Source organism: Phyllobates terribilis, unplaced genomic scaffold (genome assembly GCF_046119375.1).
Source record: "Phyllobates terribilis strain yellow unplaced genomic scaffold, ASM4611937v1 Scaffold_4__5_contigs__length_816908805, whole genome shotgun sequence".
Lineage (NCBI taxonomy): Eukaryota > Metazoa > Chordata > Amphibia > Anura > Dendrobatidae > Phyllobates > Phyllobates terribilis.
The window spans coordinates 406,108,594-406,135,930 of record NW_027362764.1 but is presented as its reverse complement, the minus strand read 5'-3'; the positions used below and the strand labels follow the sequence as shown (position 1 = coordinate 406,135,930).

General features: G+C 43.2%; 1 protein-coding gene across 1 annotated transcript in view; it reads left to right on the top strand.

Moving 5' to 3' along the window:
* TMEFF1 (transmembrane protein with EGF like and two follistatin like domains 1) overlaps positions 1 to 27,337 on the top strand; it is a 282,319-nt gene that overhangs the window by 155,354 nt on the left and 99,628 nt on the right. Inside the window, exon 4 of the mRNA XM_073678601.1 lies at positions 8,052 to 8,078. Within this exon, the coding sequence (XP_073534702.1) occupies positions 8,052 to 8,078 (27 nt within the window). The remainder of the gene's footprint in view (positions 1 to 8,051; positions 8,079 to 27,337) is intronic.

Below are 27,337 nucleotides of genomic sequence, written 5' to 3'. Positions count from 1 at the left end.
TTGGAATGCTGTGTTTTTTTGCTGCCATGTATAACGCCTTTTTGTATGACCAAACAACTCAATCTTGGTTTCATCAGTCTTAAGGACCTTCTTCCAAAAAGAAATTGGCTTCTCCAAATGTGCTTTTGCATACCTCAGCCGACTCTGTGGCGTACTTGCAGAAACGGCTTCTTTCGCATCACTCTCGCATACAGCTTCTCCTTGTGCAAAGTGCGTTGTATAGTTGACCGATGCACAGTGACATCATCTGCAGCAAATTGATGCTGCAGCTCTCTGGAGGTGGTCTGAGGATTGTCCTTGACTGATCTCACCATTCTTCTTTTCTGCCTTTCTGATGTTTTTCTTGGCCTGCCACTTCTGGCCTTAACAAGAACTGTCCCTGTGTTCTTCCATTTCCTTACTATGTTCCTCACAGTGGAAACTGACAGGTTAAATCTCTGAGACAGCTTTTTGTATCCTTCCCCTGAACAACTATGTTGAATAATCTTTGTTTTCAGATCATTTGACAGTTGTTTTGAGGAGCCCATGATGCCACTCTTCAGAGGAGATTCAAACAGGAGAACAACTTGCAAGTGACCACTTTAAGTAGCTTTTCTCATGATTGCATACACCTGGCTATGAAGTTCAAAGCTCAATGAGGTTACAAAACCAAAAAAAGTGCTTTAGTAAGTCAGTAAAAAGTAGGTAGGAGTATTTAAAACAAGAAAATGATAAGGGTGCCCATACTTATGCACCTGTCAAATTTTGTTTGAATGCAGATTGCACATTTTCTGTTAGTACAATAAACCTCATTTCAAGGCAGAAACATTACTGTGTCCAACAGTTATTACATATATCAAACTGAAATAGCTGTTGCAAAAACACCAATTTTTATAAAATATTAAGCTTAAGATTAATAGGGGTGCCCAAACTTTTTCATATAACTGTATAAGTAGCATTACACTCATTGAACATTATTTTAGACAGCCAGGCTGTATTAATAGTGTAACTGATGATGAGTGGAAATCTAATTTACTAGACAACTATCTGATCATTTAATGCTAATAACTATAAATTAATTATCGTGTAGGTTGTTTCTTGCCATTTATATTTCAAGCTTCAGAAAACAGATAAATATGCAATTAATCTTTTTTTCGAGGTTTTGGGGTGTAGCATTATTTAGAATTCACTATGCAGCCATAGTGAGATCTGCTAATATATACTGGATTGGATTGCAGGAGTTTTACGAAGACATCTTTGGGCTGTCTGCGTGTGAGAAAACAAATTTATACTTGCTCACTGGTCATTTGCAGTTGTAGACTTGCACCATAATTTTATCAGTTTCCTTGTGCCAGTTGTTGTAAATTCGTTGGTCTCTAGAGGTCACGCCTATTCTCATAAACCTCACCCACTTCTCTTTTTTATGCCAGAAAACTAGTGTATATCGTCCATATATTCCACCCCATACAGTACATGACACATGTATCTTCATTCTATTTCATCTTAGTTGCATCTTTATGTAGCTACACCGTCGCCTTTCACCTTCCTTTCAGACCAACGTCTGGTCTTCCTAGAGCGGATGACACCCCTGAAGCAATGCAGCTTGTTAGTTTTCTGCTTGAATTATGCCGATAAAGGTTCCTGACTAACACAAAACATTTCCAAAGCTGATACATAGACTAAAACCACAGGCAGTATTTCAGTTTGGATCTGGACTTAGATATTTCAATAAAATCACTCGAGGCAAATATAAAATTGTGGAAGTGCTGTTCTGTCGCTTACAAGTATATTAAATCTGGATGAGCAGTGGTCGGCTCTCCCAGAATGTACACCCAAAAAGCTTGGCCTAGCCAACAGTTTTGCAGTCTGGGTTCTGCAGTAATTCCTGACATTGTGCTATAAAACTTGTGCAACCTTGAGAAAGTTAGAAATAACAACCAACAAATGTAAATCTTGCCTTAAAGAATAGATAGATATGTATCATCTCTTAAAGTAAAAATTATGCTACTAATCTAAGTTCCCTGACCCTAGTCTTACTTCTACCAGCTTCCGTCTTCATCTCTTCCCGGCTGGTCCCGCACCACCATCTTGTGATCGCAACTTCTGACTGACCAGAAGTCAGAGGTAACGGTCACACGCTCTCAATGTAAGTCTATGAGATCCTTGTTCAGGTCTCATTCTAGCGCTCATGGACTTACATTGAGTTGTGACTTCCAAATCCCTCCAGCAAACACTGGAGCAATCTGGCAGGTCAGAAACTGCCTGAGACTGATAGGAGTGGCTCCGGGAACAGATGAAGACAGCTGCTGGTAAGTATAATACTAGGGGCAGGGAACTTAGATTAGTAGCATCATTTCAGTGCTTCAATAAAAAAAATGCTAGAGTGGTGCCTTAAAACTCAAGAAAGATATCACAATGCAGAAAGTTAACACTCAACGCAACAAAAGTTATTGAACTTGTATAGTTAAAGGGAACCTGTCAATATGTTTTCCCAATATAAAATACTGCAACCACCTTTACCTCCTTTTTTACAATATTCTGGGAAAATGTACAGTATATGAGTATCCAACCTCCTCTGCATCGCCCCAAAAATATCTTTTATAATGCCTCCCATACGGCACGGTCCGGTCTGATGGGCGTCTCTGGTCTTGATCCGGCGCCTCCTCTCTGGTTGCAAACGTCCTCCTTCTCCTTTCATGTCCTACGTCATTCACGCAGTGTCCCCCCATCGCACTCCTGCGCAGGCGTATTTCTTTCTGCCCTGCTGAGGGAAGAGCAGAGTGCTGCATTGTGGATTCGCCAGGTTTACTTTCGGGTCATTGACTCTCTTTAGCCTCTTCCGGCGCATGCACATTACAGTACTTTGCTCTGCCCTGCTATGAAACCCACCTGCGCAGAAGCGCTACTTGGGACACTGTGTGGATGACGTAGATCCACATGAAGCAAGACGGGGGACTGTGTTTGCGACCAAAGAGGAGACACTAGATCAAGACCAGAGACGCCCATCAGACCGCACCACCCCTTATGGGACATTATAAGAGATATTTTTGGAGCTATGCAGAGGTGGTTGGAGACTCGTATGCATCTTCCTAAAATACTGTAAAACAGGAGGAGATGATGGCAGTACTTTATATTGGGAAATCCTGTGGACAGGTTCCCTTTAAGTGTCGAGTGACATTCTCCTGCATTGGGACATGTTGCTGCATTTTGATATCTTTGTCTTTTTAAAAAATGCAATGTTCGTAGCTAGAATCATATGCAAACCTTGAAGCCAAGGCCAGTTGTACCGTATGTATTACATTGCTCTCCCAACATCCCAAACCATCAGTTTCCTCACAGATGTCAGCTTGAAGAAACACTTTACGCACCACATTATGACAAATTCATGGCCATGGGCAGAGGTGAACACCGCAGGAATTTAGAGAACAGAAGAGAGAAGCCACTCTGGCCAGATTACATCTGTTTGCACCCTTCAGAAAGTCTCTCTATATATAGTCAAAACTTGAAAATTTCGATGCCCACACAATTTTTTGGAAAGCGGCATAAAAAAAAGAAAGGTAGCAAAACGTATGACTTTTTTGTCTGCCAGAGCGCAAGGCACTTATTACATTTCCCCCTCGATTTGCATGTTAATGAACATCTCAAAACTCGTAGTGTCACATCTTTATTTCAACAAAGGAATTCTTCCCTACAAAGTCAGAAGGGATTATAGATGCAGATGCAGCAGTTGGTGCTAGAAGAGTCCTAACAAACCTTGTATATAATGGAAAAAATATTTTACTATTGGCAATTGAATGGTTGAAACCTTTTTGTAGCATCTAGCCTCAGATAAAGAAGCACTGAGGTTTGAGGATATCCAGTGTTTTGTTTATACTGCACCCATCACCTAAAAACAGAGCGGACAGCTATGTTGGCGGGGCGCACAATGCCCTATTTGTCCTAGGACTTGTAATCGCTGTATTGCTCTTTTAGAAATGGCTATATGAAATTGAATTGAAACTTGCTATTATTTTAGCAGTGAACACTAGGAGCTGCAAACTCATTTACGCACGGGGATTGTTGAGTTCATACTTTGTTTTTCTCCTTTTTGCTGCAATCCACCAAGATGAGATTTCATATGATGGAAACTATCACAACAGAAATAATAAACAATAAAGAACAATGCATGAATTTCTGAAATGCTGCGTGTATGAAGAAATGTCTGTTGTGTTTCTCAGGGGTTTCAGACATCTGACAAATACGTAGCAAACATGGCATCCATATTAATTAGTTAATAGATTAAATGAAGATTTCACTTTAAGGGTATGAATAAAATGCAAACGTGCAAAAGGATATTATCCAAGTATAACAAGCCAACAAAAAGGTATATGCGCTCACCTTATAGGGTTGTGTAAGACACAACCACTTAAAAACCAGATGTCTGCAGCTTACAAAAGGTAGTATCAAATAATTTGCCAGGGTAATGGAAGTATCCTGTGCTGCTGGAAATATGACAATCCACGATCGAATATGAAGTGTTGGTTTATAGTTATAGTTTATAGCTGCAGTCACCGACTCCTTCTTCAGGACAACCACACATGAGAGCAAGATGATAAAGCAACACTTCATATCCGATCGTGGATTGTCATATTTCCAGCTACTATAAGGGTATGTGCACATGGAGGTTTTTGAGGTGTATTTTAGATTGGGTCCGCTCCAAAAAGTCCTAAGCAATGTCTCAAGAAACAGTTGAAAGACACTTCCTAATCACCCTGCTGTTTATATGTTTAGTGTTTTGAGCATTTTTTTTCCACATCAGGGTTAGCAAAATGCCTGTAAGGAGAAAAGGTGCATTTACTTCTATGTATTGTTTCCTGGTGGCATCTGCTCCAAACTAAGGACTGGCCAATCAGAAGGCTGCAAAAAAAAAACAATCAGGACAGTTCTTAGTTTTTTTTTCCTATCAGAAGGCTGTAAAATAAGCCTTCAGGAAAAAACTCTGCAAAAAATGCTTGAAAAACTCTTCAAAACCTCTTAGAGAAATACTCCTCAAAAAACTCTCTAGAGAAGGAGCGTTTCCTGAAGCTTTTTACATTAGAAAACTTTTTGTTCACCTGAAATAAGTCCATGTGCACATACCGTGAGGGTATGATCACATACACCTAAGATTTGATTAGGAAATTTCTGTGACAGTCCCTTTCATCTGAATGGGGCTTGCAATAATTATAATTATTCATAATTATTATAATTATTAATTCTAATTAACACACATGCTGCAGAAACAACCCGTTTCACATGATGGGAACTAACGGTGCCCATACACATCATACAGCTGTAGGCTTGTTTTCTTGTTTTTGAAATCAAAATGATTCACCCATCTTCCCCCCTCCTTTTCCCATTGCAATTAGGTTTATTAGCAAAATTTACAAACTTTCTGTTGTTTGCTATACAATCAAACAAGAACAATTAAAAGCCTCAACGCAACTAATATAATAAATTGATTCTTAAAATTCAAAACAAAATGGCTACTGCAGTCTCAGAACTATTCCATCCATTCATGACAAGCATCTTTCTTTAGTACTATATAGCGTACCCTTGGCTGTTATGACTTGCTATAAATATAATGCATAGCCAGACACCAGCTTCAAGCAGCATTCCTGAGGAATCTTAGATCATTCCTTATGGGCAGTGGCCTCCAGTTCACTATTTTTCTTCAGTGTGTGTGCTGAAACCGCCTTTTTCAAATCCCACCATAGATTTTCTTTGGGGTTTACATCCAGAGGCCGTGACGTCCACTCCAAAATCTTCCAGGACTTTTGAAACCAAGCCTTTGATGAATCTGAGGTATGCATGTGATCACTGTTGGAACGTCCAATAAGGGTAGTTTCACCTTCCTCAGAGAAGGCATGATGTTCTTTTCCTAGGATTGATTGCCCTCTATGCCCTGCAGGAAACCAGTACCAGAGGAAGAAAAGCTGTCCCAGAGCATCACAGAGCCACTGCCATGCTTCACTGTAGGCAGAGTGTTGTTTAAAGCAGATCGGTCATTCTTCATCCTCCAGACTTACATAGGCCTGAAAAGTTCTAGTTTTGTTTAATCACTGTACATAACAGAATGCGAAACCTTCTGTGACTTATTTGTATGGTTTAGAGTACTTTGGAACCAGCTTTTCTTGTGATTTTGGGTTAGTAGAAGTGTACATCTTAGCGTTCAAGCATGAAAACCTTCAACATTTGATATGCTCCTTTATATGTAAACTGATACCTCAGTGACAGTTGCCACAAAATCCTGCTGTAGGTCTTTTGCAGTCATTTGACACTTTTTGACCACATGCCTCCTCAGGAATCTGGGGGTCGCCGGTGATAGCTTTCTCTTTTTACTACATAGTGGTAGTGTAACAAGTGTTCTTTTAACTTTGAACTTGCGCACTGTGCTAACAGCTGTATCACTAGGAACTTTTATTGCCTTTGCTATTTATTTTTATCTTTTTCCTTGGTTGTGCTAGGCAGTGATCTCTTTTCTTAACTTTTTGACTTAGCCATATTTCTAACATGCAATCAAGCATCACATTGAATAGACCTCTAGTCAGTCTAGGTATTTGATGTTTTCTCTCAAGAAAATGTGATGCAACTAATGAAGCCCTGGATTATTACATCAGGAATGTTTGAGACAAAACCTAATTTAAAAATGTATGCTGTCGTAAGGTATTCTACTCAGGGAGGTAAATAATTTGACTCCAGTAAAATTTTATGTTGAAATTGGAGAAATCTCTCTTTATATTAGTTGTATAGAGATATTGAAATTGTTCTTGTTTAATTAATTGCAAACTGCTGAAAGTTTCTAAATGTTGCTAATAAAACTAATTTGCAATGAGGGTTGAATAATTTTGCTTGCAACTGTACAGTATACACCGGTCAAATCAGTTCTCATGCTTTGCACTGACGAGGGCCAACAGCCCAAAACACCGTGTCTGCAAATTGAGATTCTGATTTGGCTATTATCCTAAGTCAAATTGCACGACTCGTTAAAAGGTCGATGGTGAGTTCCAATAGGTGGCGCTATAGAGTTCAAGTCCTTTTTCTCTCTGAAGAGGCAATTTGCATAGACTATTTGTAGTATTTCTTCAAGATCATGGTTCCAATTTATCAAAGTGATTACGTAAATTGCTTTGAAAAGTTGAAAAACATGAAGTTGTGTTACAAGATTTTGCTACTTTTGCCGTTTTCACACTAGTTTTTCCCAACTCCGGCCATTTTTGAGATGTATAGGGCTTGGAGGTGACGTCTAATTCTTGTCAAGCTGTGGCATTTCTTATGCTAGAAATCTTACTCCAGTCTCTGGTGAGACACATAATCCACCCGCCCCTTCTTCAAGACTGACATGAAAATCATTGGTCATGATTAGTGTTGAGCGAGTATGTTCTATTAACCCTTTCGCTGAGTATGCTCGGGCCGAGCTTCGAGTATTTATAGCTGTTCGATGATAAGGTTGAATCGCTCCCGTGTGCATGATTTGCAACTGTTTGACAGCTTTATTACATGTGAGGAATGTCTATTTCTTACACATTCCTCACATGTAATAAAGCTGCCAAACAGTTGCAAATCATGCACACGGGAGTGATTCAAACATAACACCGAGCAGCTGTAAATACTCGGAGCTCGGCCCGAGCATACTCGGACAGAACATACTCGCTCAACCCTAGTCATGATGAATCAGGGCCTAATTCTTTACCTACCCAGACTTAGGATTGGTATAATGGTTGTCAGCCGAACAAATGTGAGCTTGTATTTGTCCAAATTGGTGCAGGCAGTGGATAAAGCTGGGCTTTACAAATTCATGTCTTGTCATTGTTACATAAGTATGCATGAGGTTTCTTAAAAGTTTCATGTACTGCTCTCTAGTTAGAATTGCGCCAGGTTTGTCTCTGCCGGTATAACACCAGATGTATTTTATGACTGTGAGAAGACAGAATGCCTAACAGCTGGAGTATGATGACCATAAAATGTAGATTTACACATCAATGCAGAGATAACAAACAGCAAAAAAAATCTGTTTAATTAACGTTAGATTTTTTTTCTCTTTTGATCCTTAGATGCAGCATCTGGATCTGGAGAAGGTGGTAAGTTGTTTTTATATTCCAGATTGTAAGTAGCTTAAAGTTAGAAAAACAGTTTTATTGTACACAACCTAACTCAGTAAACGGGATGTAGAGAGGCTTTATTTAGTCTCCTCTCGATCCAGGATGATTACTGACTATCAAATGGGAAGTAAATGGATGACGGTTTAATTTTTTTTTTTTTTTTAATTTAACATGAACTTAAAAGGAATCTGTCACCAGGTTTCTAGGATCTAAACTACTGCCACCACCTTCTGTGTCCCTTAATTAAGATCCTAACGATCTGTTCATTATAGCTTTGCATACCCGAAGAAATGAACTTTTTTACATCTCTCTCCCTCTGTGGTAATCAGCATTGAGCGGTCCGATGGGGGGGGGGGTGTGGACTGACCTTGACTTATGCGGTGAGCCTGCTAACCTAGCCCCTCTGCATTTGACTGATTGGCTAGGTCAGCCTGCTCTCAGCAGACGCTTATGTTGGTCCGTACTCACCCATCAGGCCGCTCGGCGCTGAATACCATGTAGAGAGAGCATTGTATAAAGTTAATTTCTCCAGATGGGCTGGGCAGAAGAGCTGTAATGAATGGATTGTTGGATTGTTAGTATCCTAATTGAATGACATAGTAGGCAGTGGCAACAGTTTAGATCTGGGAAACCTGTAGGCAGGGTCACTGTAAATATATACTTAAAACGACATTTAAATTATATGAAAATGAAGTGTCACTTCTTTGAGCCATATCCTTCTAGTACCCTTCTACCTCAGGGTATTTGTGGTCCCTTGATTATCCAGATGTATCGTCTGTGGCAAAAGAGATGTGACAGTGGGTTACAATAATGGCACCCAATGCAAAGCACAAGGACGGAGTAAATACTGATAGGTTAATTAGCTTTCATATACAATTGGCCATATGGTGCATTATGACCGTTTTCGTAGCATCAATGCACCTATAAGGGAACTTGCCAGGTCTCCTGATTGTCCCCAACCACTACTGTAGCAGTGTGCAGGATGATTCCTTTATTCTGATATGGTATTTTATGTGCCATACTAAGGTTGCTCGTTTTATTTTTAAATATACTTTTATTCTCAAAATAATGTCAGTAAGAGGAAAAAGGAAAAATTATCAACTCACCAGTAAAGGGGAAATGGCAGATAGGGCGCGGTGCATGGATAGCTCCAGGCCTGTTCCTGGGTTGAATATGCAGGAGAAAAGAGAATTCATCCAGCAACCACTATATCAGAGCAAAACAGTCTAAAATCTCACATTCATTAGAATAAACATTAAAAACTGGGAACAATTCAAATCATGGCAGGAGGCATCCAGGCGTCTGATCTACGCGTTTCAAGCATGATTAAGAGCACTTTTGCTCAAAACACGTAGACCAGACGTCTAGATGCCTACTGCCACGATGTTCATTTTTCACAGTTTTTAAAGTTTATCGTAATAATTGTGGAGTTTTAGATTTTTTTGTTCTGATATAGTGGCTGCCGGATCAACCCCCTTTTCTTCTGCATACATTTATTCCGCTGCTTGCCATGTGCTAAAGGGGCAGGACTAGTATTGTGGTAAATCTCTTTCCCCAGGCTTATCCTCCCTCAGATACTCTCTGGGTTGATTGACAGCCTCCATACACTCCAGGTTATGTTAGGACCGCCATTACATTGCGTGCATGATTTTCAGCAGTCCTACCATGACAGGGTGTGGAGGCTGTCAATCACACCCAGGGAGACGTTATTAGTGTATCCGAGGCAGAACTAGTCTGGGGTAAGAGACCCCAAGTCATACTACTCATTCCTCATTACTCTATGGCCAGCAGCAAAAATTAGGTATATTTTTAAAAAGACAGCAACATTAGTATTGCACATAATGTCTTAGCAGAATACCCATGCATACTCCTATAGTTGTGGCTGGGAATAGTCAAGGCACCTGACAAATTCCCTTTGTCGAGAGCCAGTTGATCACCAATGATATGGACAGCTTGATTATTAATAGATCCTTCTGTCCTCATACAGTATTATGTTATCCGCAGCACATCACCTTTTTACATTGGGCAGTGCCGATAGCAATGATTTTTCTGCCACCATAAAGGATCCGATCACCCAATAAATGAGCATTTGTTCATTCATCGGGTGATCGCCAGCCAGTTTACACAGGGCGATTAGATCGTTCATCAATTATTGACTCGTCTATATGCATCGTTAGTGTGTGTTCATAATATAGAGAAATTCCACTATAAACCCCACTGGGAACAAACACTGATATGAATAGTCATCTCAACAGCGCTGCGGAATATGTTGGCACCATATAAGCAGTGAGAAATAAGTTCTGACTCTTGCATTTGTAACAGAGCCTACAACAATGGAAACTGCTGTTATACTTCGTAAATGTAATGTATCTAATCTTGGTTTGTTATAGAGTATCACATTCATGTGGTTTATGTCATCCACTAAATTACAGCCTGATTTTCTGTTTTACAAGCTAACATAAACTCCGCAGCTAAACAACAATATGTTTAATGAAGTCTCAAACATTTAATAGGAGAAAACAAAATTACCGAACTGATATATTGTTCAGAAATGATGCTGCACTTCACATAACAGTGCCGTAGACTACACATGGCAGACAAACAACCTGATCTGATCTGTCCAATGACAAAAAGAAGTTCTGAAACAGTCATGATGGAAAAGGGGGCTGTCTTAGCAGCAGTGAAGAGAAGGAGTTGCACAGACTCTACATCAATATTTAAAGGCCCCCATACATATTAGACTAACGTCGGCCCAACCCACCAATATCGATGGGATCAGGCGACAGTTTAATGTTTATTGGAACACCCAAAAAATGATTGTTTGTGGAGATAAGAATCGGGCATGTCCAATTTCACACTGACGATAATTTTGTCCTTTTGATCCTTTTTTATCCTTTGCAGCAGCTCACTCTTATAGAGAACACAAGAGTGCTCGGCAGATCAAGTTCTCCTGTGTATGGGATATTTGGGCTTAAGTCTGTGTAGATCAGGCACCAGGCAGCCCTAAATAGTCACACAAACCATAACTAGAATTCAAATAAACCCTTCAAAGGTCCACAATAGATGATTGGCTGCATAGAGTGGACCGTAACGGATGCCCAGAAATTAGGAATAAAGCATCCCATCAGAGAGTTAAGGCCAGTGATATATACCAGATGTCTATTAATATCAGACAAGAAGATTACAATATTTCTTGGAGTGCTTCTTTATGACTGAGATAAGAAGAAGGAGAATGCTGAATTTTGCATTAACATCATCAGATGGTGCTTTGTAAGATCTATGTTTGTAATAGTAAAAAAGACAGAATTCATGATGTCTACCCAGTATGCGGCCCAGCGTAATGTACCCTGCAGCATCAAAAGCAAAAGTGAACGAAAAGTTTTCCAAACTTACGACGTGCGCACATTAATGATGTGGAATGAATTTGGCTTTTGTTTAGTCTACCAAATTATTAATCAGCAAAATGAGTTTCTCCGCAATTAGTGATATTGAATAAACACTCTCTGAATGTAATGTACAAACACAGTCCCGACAGCACAGCTTGAACTACTCGAAATATTCATGATTGGCTGTTTCCCCTTCAGCATAATCTGTGCTGGTAAGTATGAAAAACTTGACATTTAGCTTCTCTATTAATACCATGAAATAGAAGAGCCGGGAACGGAGCTTTAAAAAAGCAGATGCCTTTAAGTTTGAAAAATGCTCCCCGCGGTGTCCCATGACAAGCAGATTTAGCACCGTGTCAAAGTTAATATACACCATGAATGTTTGATCCTCATGTTTTAAAGTCCACAATAAATCACACACCATGAATCAATTGGCTTCCTATCATCTCATGGGCAGCTCATCTTATAAGGGCAACTGTGTCCCTCACCGAAAGTCACTTCTCCAATTATAATTACTGCCCAAAGGTTACAAGGAAAGTGTGAAAAAAAAGCGAGCCGACACCTTTATTGTCTCACAGTCTAATTCATATTTGACTAAAAAAATCGACAAAAAAGAAGGAAAACATGGTCAACAGTTGGAGTCAACCTTGTTATTATTGCCCTATCCATGCATTCACGGACCCAAGGTCAATGTCAATTCTGAACGTTGACCTTGGGCTTTTGATCTCAATGTACAGCCTCCTCTGCCGAACATAGTACACATTATATGCCAAGGGAAATTTCCCTCTGCCTCCACAACATAATAGTCATTTCCAATGGAGCCTCATGCTTTTCTCTCATCACTGAACTCCTTGGTGACTGATATCCGTATAATTTACTATATGGAGTACATGTACCTATATTTAATACTTTCTTTTACATGGAATGTGGAAAGAATGTTTAATATAAGGTGTATCCTATTGATGTCAGATGTACAGTACATTGGCTTCCAAAACTGTCCGGTGACCTGTTGTAAGACTCTGGATGGAACATATATCACTGTGTCATGTAAAGTGCCATGGTAATGAACATACCTGAGAAGCCTCCTCACCACACTCTCCCCCCAAAACAAAAAAATAAAAAATCCATAGGAAGTAAAATAAAAAAAATCACATTGTTGGAAATAACATTCAGCTATTTTTTGTTGAAAGCATTTTCTACGAGAGCTAAAGGACAGCAAATATTGGCTCCATTTTTGCTCCGAGGTGCTGAAAATCTTTGATGCAGTAATGCATCCACCTCTTCTATATGACTGCACGTCGAGGCATATTTGTCACTCGGTTGTCGAGAAGGGTTGAGTGATAAACCTGTGTGAGACCAGTGATGGAAGCTATAAGATCATTTTTGAGGTGGATTTAACACTGGAACAAGTTAATGTACATTCACTTCTGATTTTTGTTCTATCATTATCGAGCTAAAACCATGGCAAAACCAAAGTAAAATACAGCACTTTTAAATAGTCTTATAAACTTTTCACCCCGAAGACAGCTTTTTATAAGCCAACGTACAATTCCTGTTAACGTAATATAACAAACTATTTATGCCCAGTAAACCATGTAAAATCTCAGATACAAGTTGAAACATACCTGTATGGTCAAAGAGCACTTTAGCCATAGAGAAAGTCAACTTAAAGGACTTTTCCCTGAACTTTTTTTTAATTTAAATAGAATATCTCCTCCAATTGGTGCTGCTCTACTGATTCTGGAACAGTTTTTCTTTTTCTTCTGTGCCCCTCCATTTCAAAGTTATACCCTCAGTATGCAGATTATCCCCATCAAATAACTGGGCATGTCCTACAAATTGTACATGAAGGCGTGGCCATAGTTTGATAGGCCAGCATCAGAGGAGAGAAAGCAAACACCCACAGTTAAGTTCTATGGTACACGCCCAGTTGGTTGAAGGGAAAATTTACATTATTAAATCTATTTCTGGGGGCATAGGTTTGGAAGCATAATAAATAAATAAGAGTCCTGGGTGTTGTCCCATTACCGGGAAGTGCTCCAACTCTCCACACTAGCCCCAGCAAACTCCTCCCGTTTGGTCCTGATCAACGACTGCACCATCATGACACTGTATTCTCCCGTGAAATTTGTATTTCACCTTAGTAATCCAAGGTGTTAACTTGTGTTTAACGGACAACCCCTTTGATGCAGAGGAAAGTGGTGGCGCGTGTATGTAGCACCCTGAGGATTCGGCTGCTACAGGGGTATTGCACCTCAACCCAGAGGTGTGATATTCCACTCCCGGGTAAGGAAGGAGTGTGGAACTGAGCTCGGTAGGCTGCATGCACTACACACATCCCATTTCCGAGGAGCAGACCGACGGTACTCCCACTTAGAAATGTGCAGGTACGACCGAGTCTGTTCCTGGCTGGAGTGGGAGGGGGGTGGTACATCCCATGTAGTGTAGGGGCAGATAGGGGGAGCAGCCTGGGTAAAGATAGGAGCTCATTGGGTGCTGGTCACCTGAGCTCACACATAGAGGGTGTATATAAGGTGGGCACCAACTAAGATCAGGGTCAGTCTGTCAGAATCAGGAAGAGGAGCAGAGCAGAGCCCTAGAGAGAGAGAGAGTGGAGCAGAGAAAGAGAGACCCAGAGGGGCAAGCAGAAGAGAGGACTCCAAGATCCCAAATTAAAACAACGGGTGAAGAGCCGGCATCAGGGTACCGGAACCCAAGCTGGTGGGGGCAGAAACACACCCCAGCCAGAGACCAGAGGCCGTGGGCAGCGTTTGCCACGGCCACCCACCACATCCACCCCGAAGGCATACCACGCGGAGGGTCAGGGAACCCAAGGCCAAGGGTCACCCAACAGAAGGCCCGAGGGAGCTGGACCTGGGTGGATCACTAGTGGGGACGGCCAGAGAAAGGACAGAAGGAGAGCTCAGGGTCACGCTCCGGACTCGCTTGGGGGTTGGCTGGATCCAGGACCTGGTGGACGCAGCACGGCTCGGGTGGTCACTAGCAGCTGGAGTGACCGGAACATCAGCAGTGAGTAAATACCCTAAACTGCACAACCCGACTCTGTCTTCCTTTAACATCTATGCTGCACCACCACAACCCCCATCCTCTGCACCTGACCCCCTGAGGCTATACCCCACCCGTTGGGGGTTATACCATCAAAAGCTGCACCTACACCATCAGCCTCAGCGGACCCTGCTGCAGCGGCGGCCATAGTGACCGCAATACAACGGGTGGCGTAGTCGACACAAAAGAACTTTAGTAACATCTGTAGAACTGCCACATCACACTGAGCTTGACGCCCTGGGCACGGGACCGGGTCACAGCCGCTCGGAGACTACAACCCCCCATCTGATCCGGTGCCGGGTATTCCCCTCAAAAAGGAATATGTCCCAGGGGGCGCGTCAACTTTGGCGTAGTTGGCAGGATTACGTGCCCGCAACACCCGGGTACTGCGTGCCTGAAGAAAAGTGCAAGTTTACCTCAGAAAGAAGTCTCCCGCCGGTTCCGGAGGGTCCACGCCATCGGACTCCATCACCAGTCGTTTCCCACCGATTGTCCGCCATTTCCAACTTGTTCCCGCCATCTGCAGAGTTTCCCGCCACTGGGCGACGCTTCCCGCCAAATCCGCAGATTTCCCGCCTTGGAAGAGCAGCGGACGCCATTATGGGCGTGCCAAAGGAGGGCAAGAGGCCACCTCCCATCGTGGGCCGGGACAGAAAATGGCGCCAAAAGTGGAAACCGCCCCCACCAACAGAGACTGTGATGCTGGAGGTGTCTGTCAGCGTGAAAGAACTACCCCTGGAGCTGACAGTCACCGAGTTGCCCCGGGACCGCCCTCTAAGTGGGAGGAGACGAAAGAGAAGAGAAAAGATGGGTGCCGCTTGGAGCAGTCTGGAGCGAGCGCACCCGGAGGCAGGAAGCCTGGAGAGGAGCAGCAGAAAAGCTCACCCGGAGATGTCCAGAGAGCAGAGCAGCACCGGCCCGCTGGCCAGGAGCCTGCTGGAAGAAGAGCAGAGCAGCACCGACCCGTTGGTCAGGAGCCTGCTGGACACCACGACCCCACTAGGCCTAGTGGAGGTCCTTGCACAGCTCCCCCGAGACCGGGAGTGTGCACAGACTGCCCTGGAGGGCCTCGCACGGAGGATGGCCCGGGTACAGCGCGAGATACTGGCGGAATGGAGCCGGGAGATGACCCAGCAAGCTGAGACCAGTCAACGGAGCACGCTACCCTGGAAGAGGAAGCAGACCGCCTCTGAGGATGGCGCGGGAGGACCCAAGGCCGGAGACGGCGCCGAGAAGGGAGCCGAACGCATGGAGGCAGGTAAAGGGGACGCCTATACCCCAAGCCGAGAAACCGCCCACCTGCCCCAGCTCCCCGTCGCAGAGCCCGAAAGTCCCCCTGCTGTGCCCGTAGCCGCCATGTCACCGCTATGGACTAGGCCCCGACCGGAAGCCGCCGCAGCGACCCCTGTGACGTCACGCGCCTCGACCCGGAGCGTGACAAAGCAGGAAATACCACCAGCCTGGTCGCAATGCCTAGTACCCCCGGGCGCCGCATCACCAATAGCGCCCCCTACCTCCGCGGAGCCTCCGGCCTGGCCGCAAGGCCAGGTAGCCCAGGGTGCCGCCGTCCTAACGGTGCCCTTCACCTTCCAGGTGCCCCAGGCCTGGCCGCAAGGCCTGGGCAACCCGGGCGCCACCACCACCGCGCCCGCGCCCGTAAAACCAAGGGTGCCACACCTGGGGGAGGACTTGTTCAGCCAGCTCACATGGCCGGACGGGCGGCCCTTCATCTGGCCCGAAGGATACCATGAGCTGGAACGGCAGCAGAAACTAAGACCCCTGGATGAACCCCTGATTCCGGCTCCGAAGCCCGTGGCACGGATCTCGCCCCCGCTAGCGGAAGCACAGTTTGAGTGGGACCCCACGGGAGAAGATCTAATGGGGTTCACTCAGGAAACTAGGGCAGCTGCAGCAGAGCGCGCTGAGTGTTGCCGACAGCAGCTCGAAGAGTTTGCGAGGGAGCGGAGAGAGAGGCGGGTCCGGGAACAACAGGCCCAAATAAGGAGCGCCGAGCAAAAGAGCCGGACCAGGAGGGACCCCCGTGCAGCGCACAGTCCCCGTACCACCGGGACTGTAATCAAGTTTAACCAGCAGCACGGGTGGGGCTTCATTCGAGACAACAACACCCCCGGCGACGTCTTTGTCACGCGCAGAGACGTGGAGTCCCATCTGCCGGAGGGGCACAGAGGTCGTGACCTCTACATCGGAGATGAGGTCACCTTTACCCGGCACAAGTGTGCCAAAGGACCTTACGCCCTCCACGTACACCGCTTGACGGAGGAGGAGTTGCGGTACGGGGAGGAGGAGCCAGAGGACCCGGACGGGTCTGAAGCAACACCATATCACCAAGAAAAAGCGGGAGGGAGCCGTCGTTGAGGACGGGAGTAGAGACTGTATATAGTTGCCCGTCGGGGCACAGTGAACCGTTGCTGCTAAAATAGTCCCCGTTGGGACCAGTGAACTGTTTACCCGTTAACCCCTTCATCCTACAGGCTGAGGACTGTGAGCAGCCATTCCCTTCCCTCTAACTGGCCGAGGACTGAGAGCGGCCAACTTCCCCTGTAAATAGTTGCGCGTCCTAAAGCGCCCCCTACCGGTTTTATAGAAAACCAGTTTTTCTAAGAGACTGTCGTACTTTTCCCGGACACACGTTGCACAGTGTCCGGAGGAGGAACCAGAAACAAGAGACGACGAGAATGTTATATGAAAAGTTTTATATATATATAATGTTTTATATGTTTTCTATGTTTATAAAAAAATTTGTATGTTTTGGTGTTTATGTCTTACAGCCCGAGGACGTGCTGTGATTTACCAGGGGGGAATGTAGCACCCTGAGGATTCGGCTGCTACAGGGGTATTGCACCTCAACCCAGAGGTGTGATATTCCACTCCCGGGTAAGGAAGGAGTGTGGAACTGAGCTCGGTAGGCTGCATGCACTACACACATCCCATTTCCGAGGAGCAGACCGACGGTACTCCCACTTAGAAATGTGCAGGTACGACCGAGTCTGTTCCTGGCTGGAGTGGGAGGGGGGTGGTACATCCCATGTAGTGTAGGGGCAGATAGGGGGAGCAGCCTGGGTAAAGATAGGAGCTCATTGGGTGCTGGTCACCTGAGCTCACACATAGAGGGTGTATATAAGGTGGGCACCAACTAAGATCAGGGTCAATCTGTCAGAATCAGGAAGAGGAGCAGAGCAGAGCCCTAGAGAGAGAGAGAGTGGAGCAGAGAAAGAGAGACCCAGAGGGGGAAGCAGAAGAGAGGACTCCAAGATCCCAAATTAAAACAACGGGTGAAGAGCCGGCATCAGGGTACCGGAACCCAAGCTGGTGGGGGCAGAAACACACCCCAGCCAGAGACCGGAGGCCGTGGGCAGCGTTTGCCACGGCCACCCACCACATCCACCCCGAAGGCATACCACGCGGAGGGTCAGGGAACCCAAGGCCAAGGGTCACCCAACAGAAGGCCCGAGGGAGCTGGACCTGGGTGGATCACTAGTGGGGACGGCCAGAGAAAGGACAGAAGGAGAGCTCAGGGTCACGCTCCGGACTCGCTTGGGGGTTGGCTGGATCCAGGACCTGGTGGACGCAGCACGGCTCGGGTGGTCACTAGCAGCTGGAGTGACCGGAACATCAGCAGTGAGTAAATACCCTAAACTGCACAACCCGACTCTGTCTTCCTTTAACATCTATGCTGCACCACCACAACCCCCATCCTCTGCACCTGACCCCCTGAGGCTATACCCCACCCGTTGGGGGTTATACCATCAAAAGCTGCACCTACACCATCAGCCTCAGCGGACCCTGCTGCAGCGGCGGCCATAGTGACCGCAATACAACGGGTGGCGTAGTCGACACAAAAGAACTTTAGTAACATCTGTAGAACTGCCACATCACACTGAGCTTGACGCCCTGGGCACGGGACCGGGTCACAGCCGCTCGGAGACTACAACCCCCCATCTGATCCGGTGCCGGGTATTCCCCTCAAAAAGGAATATGTCCCAGGGGGCGCGTCATGTAGATTCTGTTTCTGATTCTGTTTGACTTATGGTTTACATACAAGACTCCCTCAAATAAACAATGAACAACCACACGATCATTTTAAAATTATTTATTTAATAAATGTATATAAAAAATATAAACATATAAATCAAAAAACATAATTACAAAAAGACAGACTCAGTGATATATAGTATAATAAATACCCAATAGTTCATTTGTTGTGGGGCATAGGTCAATGAAAGAAAGAATATAAATGGCAAATCCAGACTATGTGTTAAAGTGCAAAGTGCAAATAGATACATATAATAGCAGCCCAAAAATATAAATAAATTAAATCACAGTGTATATACAGTACAGACCAAAAGTTTGGACACACCTCATTTAAAGATTTTTCTGTATTTTGAGGACTATGAAAATTGTACATTCACACTGAAGGCATCAAAACTATGAATTAACACATGTGGAATTATATAGTTAACAAAAAAGTGTGGAACAACTGAAAATATGTCTTATATTCTAGGTTCTTCAAAGTAGCCACCTTTTGCTTTGATAACTGCTTTGCACACTCTTGGCATTCTCTTGATGAGCTTCAAGAGGTAGTCACCGGAAATGGTTTCACTTCACAGGTGTGCCCTATCAGGTTTAATAAGTGGGATTTCTTGCCTTATAAATGGGGTTGGGACCATCAGTTGTGCTGTGCAGAAGTCTGGTGGATACACAGCTGATAGTCCTACTGAATAGACTGTTAGAATTTGTATTATGGCAAGAAAAAAGCAGCTAAGTAAAGAAAAACGAGTGGCCATCATTACTTTAAGAAATGAAGGTCAGTCAGTCCGAAAAATTGGGAAAACTTTGAAAGTGTCCCCAAGTGCAGTTGCAAAAACCATCAAGCGCTACAAAGAAACTGGCTTATATGAGGACCGCCCCAGGAAAGGAAGACAAAGAGTCACCTCTGCTTCTGAGGATAAGTTTATTCGAGTCACCAGCCTCAGAAATCGCAGGTTAACAGCAGCTCAGATTAGAGACCAGGTCAATGCCACACGGAGTTCTAGCAGCAGACACATCTCTATAACAGCTGTTAAGAGGAGACTTTGTGCAGCAGGCCTTCATGGTAAAATAGCTGCTAGGAAACCACTGCTAAGGACAGGCAACAAGCAGAAGAGACTTGTTTGGGCTAAAGAACACAAGGAATGGACATTAGACCAGTGGAAATCTGTGCTTTGGTCTGATGAGTCCAAATTTGAGATCTTTGATTCCAACCACCGTGTCTTTGTGAGACGCAGAAAAGGTGAACGGATGGACTCTACATGCCTGGTTCCCACCATGAAGCATGGAGGAGGAGGTGTGATGGTGTGGGGGTGCTTTGCTGGTGACACTGTTGGGGATTTATTCAAAATTGAAGGCACACTGAACCAGCATGGCTACCACAGCATCTTGCAGCGGCATGCTATTCCATCCGGTTTGCGTTTAGTTGGACCATCATTTATTTTTCAACAGGACAATGACCCCAAACACACTTCCAGGCTGTGTAAGGGCTATTTGACCAAGAGGGAGAGTGATGGGGTGCTACGCCAGATGACCTGGCCTCCACAGTCACCAGACTTGAACCCAATTGAGATGGTTTGGGGTGAGCTGGACCGCAGAGTGAAGGCAAAAGGGCCAACAAGTGCTAAGCATCTCTGGGAACTCCTTCAAGATTGTTGGAAGACCATTTCCGGTGACTACCTCTTGAAGCTCATCAAGAGAATGCCAAGAGTGTGCAAAGCAGTCATCAAAGCAAAGGGTGGCTACTTTGAAGAACCTAGAATATAAGACATATTTTCAGTTGTTTCACACTTTTTTGTTAAGTATATAATTCCAAATGTGTTAATTCATAGTTTTGATGCCTTCAGTGTGAATGTACAATTTTCATAGTCATGAAAATACAGAAAAATCTTTAAATGATAAGGTGTGTCCAAACTTTTGGTCTGTACTGTATATAAATTAGAGTGCTAAAAAATGCATTAAAGGTGACCAAGTGAACACATAGAAAGGAATAGCTTCAATATAAATACCATATAGCTAAGCCCCACCACCTCCAACGCCGTTTCGCCGGATGGCTTTCTCAAGGAGTATATCAATATACTTATATATATACTCCTTGAGAAAGTCATCCGGCGAAACGGCATTGGAGGTGGTGGGGCGTAGCTATATGGTATTTATATTGAAGCTATTCCTTTCTATATGTTCACTTAGTCACCTTTAATGCATTTTTTAGCGCTCTAATTTATATATATCCACTGTGATTTAATTTATTTATATATTTGGGCTGCTATTATATGTATCTATTTGCACTTTAACACATAGTCTGGATTTGCCATTTATATTCTTTCTTTCATTGACCTACAGTACAGACCAAAAGTTTGGACACACCTTCTCATTTAAAGATTTTTCTGTATTTTCATGACTTTGAAAATTGTACATTCACACTGAAGGCATCAAAACTATGAATTAACACATGTGGAATTATATGCTTAACAAAAAAGTGTGAAACAACAGAAAATATGTCTTATATTCTAGGTTCTTTAAAGTAGCCACCTTTTGCTTTGATGACTGCTTTGCACACTCTTGGCATTCTCTTGATGAGCTTCAAGAGGTAGTCACCGGAAATGGTTTTCACTTTACAGGTGTGCCCTGTCAGGTTTAATAAGTGGGATTTCTTGCCTTATAAATGGGCTTGGGACCATCAGTTGTGTTGTGTAGAAGTCAGGTCGATACACAGCTGATAGTCCTACTGAATAGACTGTTAGAATTTGTATTATGGCAAGAAAAAAGCAGCTAAGTAAAGAAAAATGAGTGGCCATCATTACTTTAAGAAATGAAGGTCAGTCAGTGTGAAAAATTGGGCAAACTTTGAAAGTGTCCCCAAGTGCAGTTGCAAAAACCATCAAGCGCTACAAAGAAACTGGCTCACATGAGGACCGCCCCAGGAAAGGAAGACCAAGAGTCACCTCTGCTTCTGAGGATAAGTTTATCCAAGTCACCAGCCTCAGAAATCGCAGGTTAACAGCAGCTCAGATTAGAGACCAGGTCAATGCCACACAGAGTTCTAGCAGCAGACACATCTCTAGAACAACTGTTAAGAGGAGACTTTGTGCAGCAGGCCTTCATGGTAAAATAGCTGCTAGGAAACCACTGCTAAGGACAGGCAACAAGCAGAAGAGACTTGTTTGGGCTAAAGAACACAATGAATGGACATTAGACCTGTGGAAATCTGTGCTTTGGTCTGATGAGTCCAAATTTGAGATCTTTGGTTCCAACCACCGTGTCTTTGTGCGACGCAGAAAAGGTGAACGGATGGACTCTACATGCCTGGTTCCCACCGTGAAGCATGGAGGAGGAGGTGTGATGGTGTGGGGGTGCTTTACTGGTGACACTGTTGGGGATTTATTCAAAATTGAAGGCATACTGAACCAGCATGGCTACCACAGCATCTTGCAGCGGCATGCTATTCCATCCGCTTTGCGTTTAGTTGGACCATCATTTATTTTTCAACAGGACAATGACCCCAAAAACACCTCCAGGCTGAGTAAGGGCTATTTGACCATGAAGGAGAGTGATGGGGTGCTACGCCAGATGACCTGGCCTCCACAGTCACCAGACCTGAACCCAATCGAGATGGTTTGGGGTGAGCTGGACCGCAGAGTGAAGGCAAAAGGGCCAACAAGTGCTAAGCATCTCTGGGAACTCCTTCAAGATTGTTGGAAGACCATTTCCCGTGACTACTGTACCTCTTGAAGCTCATCAATAGAATGCCAAGAGTGTGCAAAGCAGTCATCAAAGCAAAAGGTGGCTACTTTGAAGAACCTAGAATATAAGACATATTTTCAGTTGTTTCACACTTTTTTGTTAAGTATATAATTCCACATGTGTTAATTCATAGTTTTGATGCCTTCAGTGTGAATGTACAATTTTCAGAGTCATGAAAATACAGAAAAATCTTTAAATGAGAAGGTGTGTTCAAACTTTTGGTCTGTACTGTATGCCCCACAACAAATGAACTATTGGGTATTTATTACACTATATGTCCCTGAGTCTGTCTTTTTGTAATTATGTTTTTTGATTTATATATGTATTTATATTTTTTATATATATTATTAAATGAATAATTTTAAAATGATCGTGTGGTTGTTCATTGTTTATTTGAGGGAGTCTTGTATTTAAGATTAATGAATTACCTGGTGTAATATATTGTGCCATTTTTGGTTAGTTGTGTTATCAATGTTATTTTGAAGTTGTGTGGATGTGGATCCATTTCTTCTGCTTGGATCGCATGGGGGTGAAGCACTCTCAGATCTGCATTCTGCAGGGGTATGGTAATTAGTTTTGCCACATGCTCGTCAGCGGCTGCCGCTGTGCTTTCCCGGACAGCTCGTATTATGATGGCACAGCAGATAAACACTGGCTGAGATGATTGTTTAGGAAGCATTTGATTTTCCACAAACATTGTTTAAGAGGATTTTGTCAGAACCCAATTTGCTGCTTCATCGTCTTCTTGGCTACTTTCAGTTGCTGAGGCAGAAAGTAAACATTACATGTAAACGTGTGGGATTAGATAAATGATGGCTGGCAAAGACGATCATAAATCCTAATAGAAATCAGAATGTATCGGTCATTGGCATAGAACCGCACCAGTCTGCTTTTCACCAATAGCGTCCACTGCCTCTTGCTCATCGATTACTGAAAGCACTTGTCTCTTACTTGTCATCCAAGCTTTTCCAAAGTATCTTAGTGCTAAATGACTTACATTGGTATGATGTGTGATGTGATTTATGGCCTCAGTTGCTTAAATCAGTGATTGATTGTGTACAGGAGTTGTTTGTTCCATTCATTTCTTCTACACTTTGTCTGTAAGGGATGGAACAATTTTCAAATCTATGATTCTGTCTCGTCTTTTTTGGGTGAACACTGTACCAGAGACAGCCGGGAGGTAAGAATCATGTCTTATGAATTGAGAGCATAATTTGTTTATCCACCAGAAAAGTATTGCACTATATTAGTATGGGAGACTCAAATGTAATTATCTATTCACTTACCGTATACTGCCACGTTAGCAAAATACCTGCTGGATCGTTGGATTAAATATAACACCAATTATCTCCATAGCATAATAAGATTCTGAGCGATGCATTAAAATCATAGAAGCTAAAGTGTAGAAAAGAAGAGATCATTGACTTATTGCTGCATTGAAACACATCTGATGTGCACAGATCCTATTATGTCACAATAGTCATTTTACCATGACATGGAGGCAACATGATCACATAATTACCATGCATGGCACAATATTTCAACCCTATCAAGCATTTTAAGAATAAACTAAATGGGTTGTATGGACTTCTGGACAGTTTAAACAAGCCTATGCAACCATCACCTGATGAACAAGCAAAAACGTTAATTCGTCTGGTTCAATGATTTTTAGGACAACATAAAAATCATTGTTAACGGCAGCTTTTTGTCCCATGTAAACAGGGGATGTGCTGCCAATAACATGATATTCTATGTATACAGAATGAGCCATATTAACAGTCCTTCTGTGCACGTAGAAATTTCGATGACCTGTATAAAGTGGCCAGTAAACATATAAATAGCTGATCGTTCATTAGCTGCCTGGATTGGGGTCATTATGGATTTATATTCCAATTGTATTCAGATATCATCATGATAACATTTGCACATGTAAGGTGCCTTGGGAAGTCACAGTTTCACAGACAGCATAAGCACGCAGCGTCAAACCCGCAGTGGCTCCTGATCGTGTGCACCACCACCTTTTTTTCAATTATTGTTCTTTTTTAATATAATACCTTCATGATAAACAGATATAAAGTGACATTACCAATCTCGGGAACAGTCCAAATAATATATTAAATAAACAATAGTACACTAAAAGAGACACAAAAATATGATCAGGAGAAATGCCATAATCATGGAGACCCGTGGAAAGTCCTAAGAATAAAGAACCCATGTGTGTCACATAGGAAACAACAAAAGGCTATTAAGAAAAAGAGGGATTAAGGTTACACAACTATCGCAACGTGTGTTTCGCTAACACTGGGCTTTATCAGGAGTGTGAATTGTCCAATCTTGGCCTTATTTGCTTCACAATAATCAATATCAAGCACTTAACATAAGCAAATAAACATTATAAATACTTGCCCACCTGGGCACAAAAAGAAAATTTTAATTGTATGGTGTTTAGTGGGTCAGGCTTCCTATAGCATACTCCTTTGTCTTCCAGGCTCTGATAGTGTTTGCTTTGTTTGCCGACCATTTACAGCCCAGGAACAAGTGCAGAGGTTTTGTCTGAGCCAAGTACAGATCACGTGAAAGGCCTTCACTGGAAGCATAGGGAATAACGAGAGGTCCCTGAACCAACCAACCCACAACTCTACAAAAATCCAGAAACTTAGCAGTGGTTCAGTGTACTAGATTTCTAAAGCAAATCTACCTTTTTCTGATTTTTTTTTCACCCAATCTAACCATCTGAGTGAGGTTTACACTCCCACCACTTTTCCTACTCTTGGCTTTTACTTGGTAGTGTATACTTGTTGCCGACTTCTTATAACCTGCAGAATCTGTACCATGGCACATTGAGGCAGTTTCAAAAGTAAACCAGGCACCAGGTCTCTAATAGGCTTTGGTCACACCTAAAATTTTATAAACCCATTCAATTTTATAGCTCATTGACTTGTATTCTAAAACAAAAGTATACCATGTGATTAATGTTGGCATCCCCTTAAAGAGGTTGGCCACTACTGTTTTATTAATGGCTTACTTTTTTAACATAGGCCATGAATATCTGATTAGTTTGGGTGTGACACCCAGCATCCCACCCCAACTGATCAGCTGTTACTGGCAGCAGCTTGAAGTTCTCGGATATTGCCAGTACACATCTGCTCCGTCAAAACTATAGTGACCGAGGTTGTGTACTGCTGATCCACCCCCTATTCATTTGAAAAAAATATATATACAGTGCATTGTGAAAGTATTTGGCCCCCTTGAACTTTTCTACCTGTTGCCACATTTCTGGCTTCAAACATAAAGATATAAAATTCAAATTTTTGGGGGAAGAATCAACAACAAGTGGGACACAATCGTCAAGTGGAACGAAATTTATTGGATATTTTAAACTTTTTTAACAAATTAAAAACTGAAAAGTGGGGTGTGCAATATTATTCGGCCCCTTTACTTTCAGCGCAGCAAACTCACTCCAGAAGTTCAGTGAGGATCTCTGAATAATCCAATGTTGTCCTAAATGACTGGTAATGATAAATAGAATCCACCTGTGTGTAATCAAGTCTCCATATAAATGCACCTGCTCTGTGATAGTCTCAGGGTTCTGTTTCAAGTGCAGAGAGCATCATGAAGACCAAGAAACACACCAGGCAGGTCCGAGATACTGTTGTGGCGAAGTTTAAAACCGGATTTGGATACAAAAAGATTTCCCAAGTTTTAAACATCTCAAGGAGCACTGTGCAAGCGATCATTTTGAAATAGAAGGAGTATCAGACCACTGCAAATCTACCAAGACCCGGCCGTCCCTCTAAACTTTCATCTCGAACAAGGAGTAGACTGATCAGAGATGCAGCCAATAGGCCCATGATCACTCTGGATGACCTGCAGAGATCTACAGCTGAGGTTGGGAGAGTCTGTCCATAGGACAACAGTCAGTCATACACTGCACAAATCTGGCCTTTATGGAAGAGTGGCAAGAAGAAAGCCTTGTTTGAAGTTTGCCCCAAGCCACCTGGGAGACACACCAAACATGTGGAATAAGGTGCTCTGGTCAGATGAAACCAAAATCGAACTTTTTGGCCTCAATGCAAAACGATATGTTTGGCGTAAAAGCAATACAGCTCATCACCCTCATAACACCATCCCCACTGTCAAACATGGTGGTGGCAGCATCATGGTTTGGGCCTGCTTTTCTTCAGCAGGGACAGGGAAGATGGTTAAAATTGATGGGAAGATGGACGGAGCCAAATACGGGACCATTCTGGAAGAAAACCTGTCGGAGTCTGCAAAAGACCTGAGACTGGGACGGAGATTTATCTTCCAACAAGACAATGATCCGAAACGTAAAGCAAAATCCACAATGGTTCAAAAATAAACGTATCCAGGTGTTGGAATGGCCAAGTCAAAGTCCAGACCTGAATCCAATCGAGAATCTGTGGAAAAAGCTGAAAACTGCTGTTCACAGATATCCTCCATCCAACCTCGATGAGCTCGAGCTGTTTTGCAAGGAAGAATGGGCAAGAATTTCAGCCTCTCGATGTGCAAAACTGATAGAGACATTCCCCAAGTGACTTGCTGCTGTAATCGCAGCAAAAGGAGGCGCTACAAAGTATTAACTCAAGGGGGCCGAATAATATTGCACGCCCCACTTTTCAGCTTTTACTTTCTTAAAAAAGTTTAAAATATCCAATAAATTTCGTTCCACTTCACGATTGTGTTCCACTTGTTGCTGATTCTTCCCAAAAAATTAGAATTTTATATCTTTATGTTTGAAGCCAGACATGTGGCAAAAGGTAGAACAGTTCAAGGGGGCCAAATACTTTCACAATGCCCTGTATATATATATATACCATGTGTTTAATATTGGCATCCCCTTAACCCCTTTAAAGACCATGACGTACTAATACGCGTCTGTGCCCTGGAACTTAAGAGCCTGACCCATTTTAATACGTCATTGCGATCACGCGCGCACACAGGCTGTGCGGACGCAATCGCCGCCGGGTGTCAGCT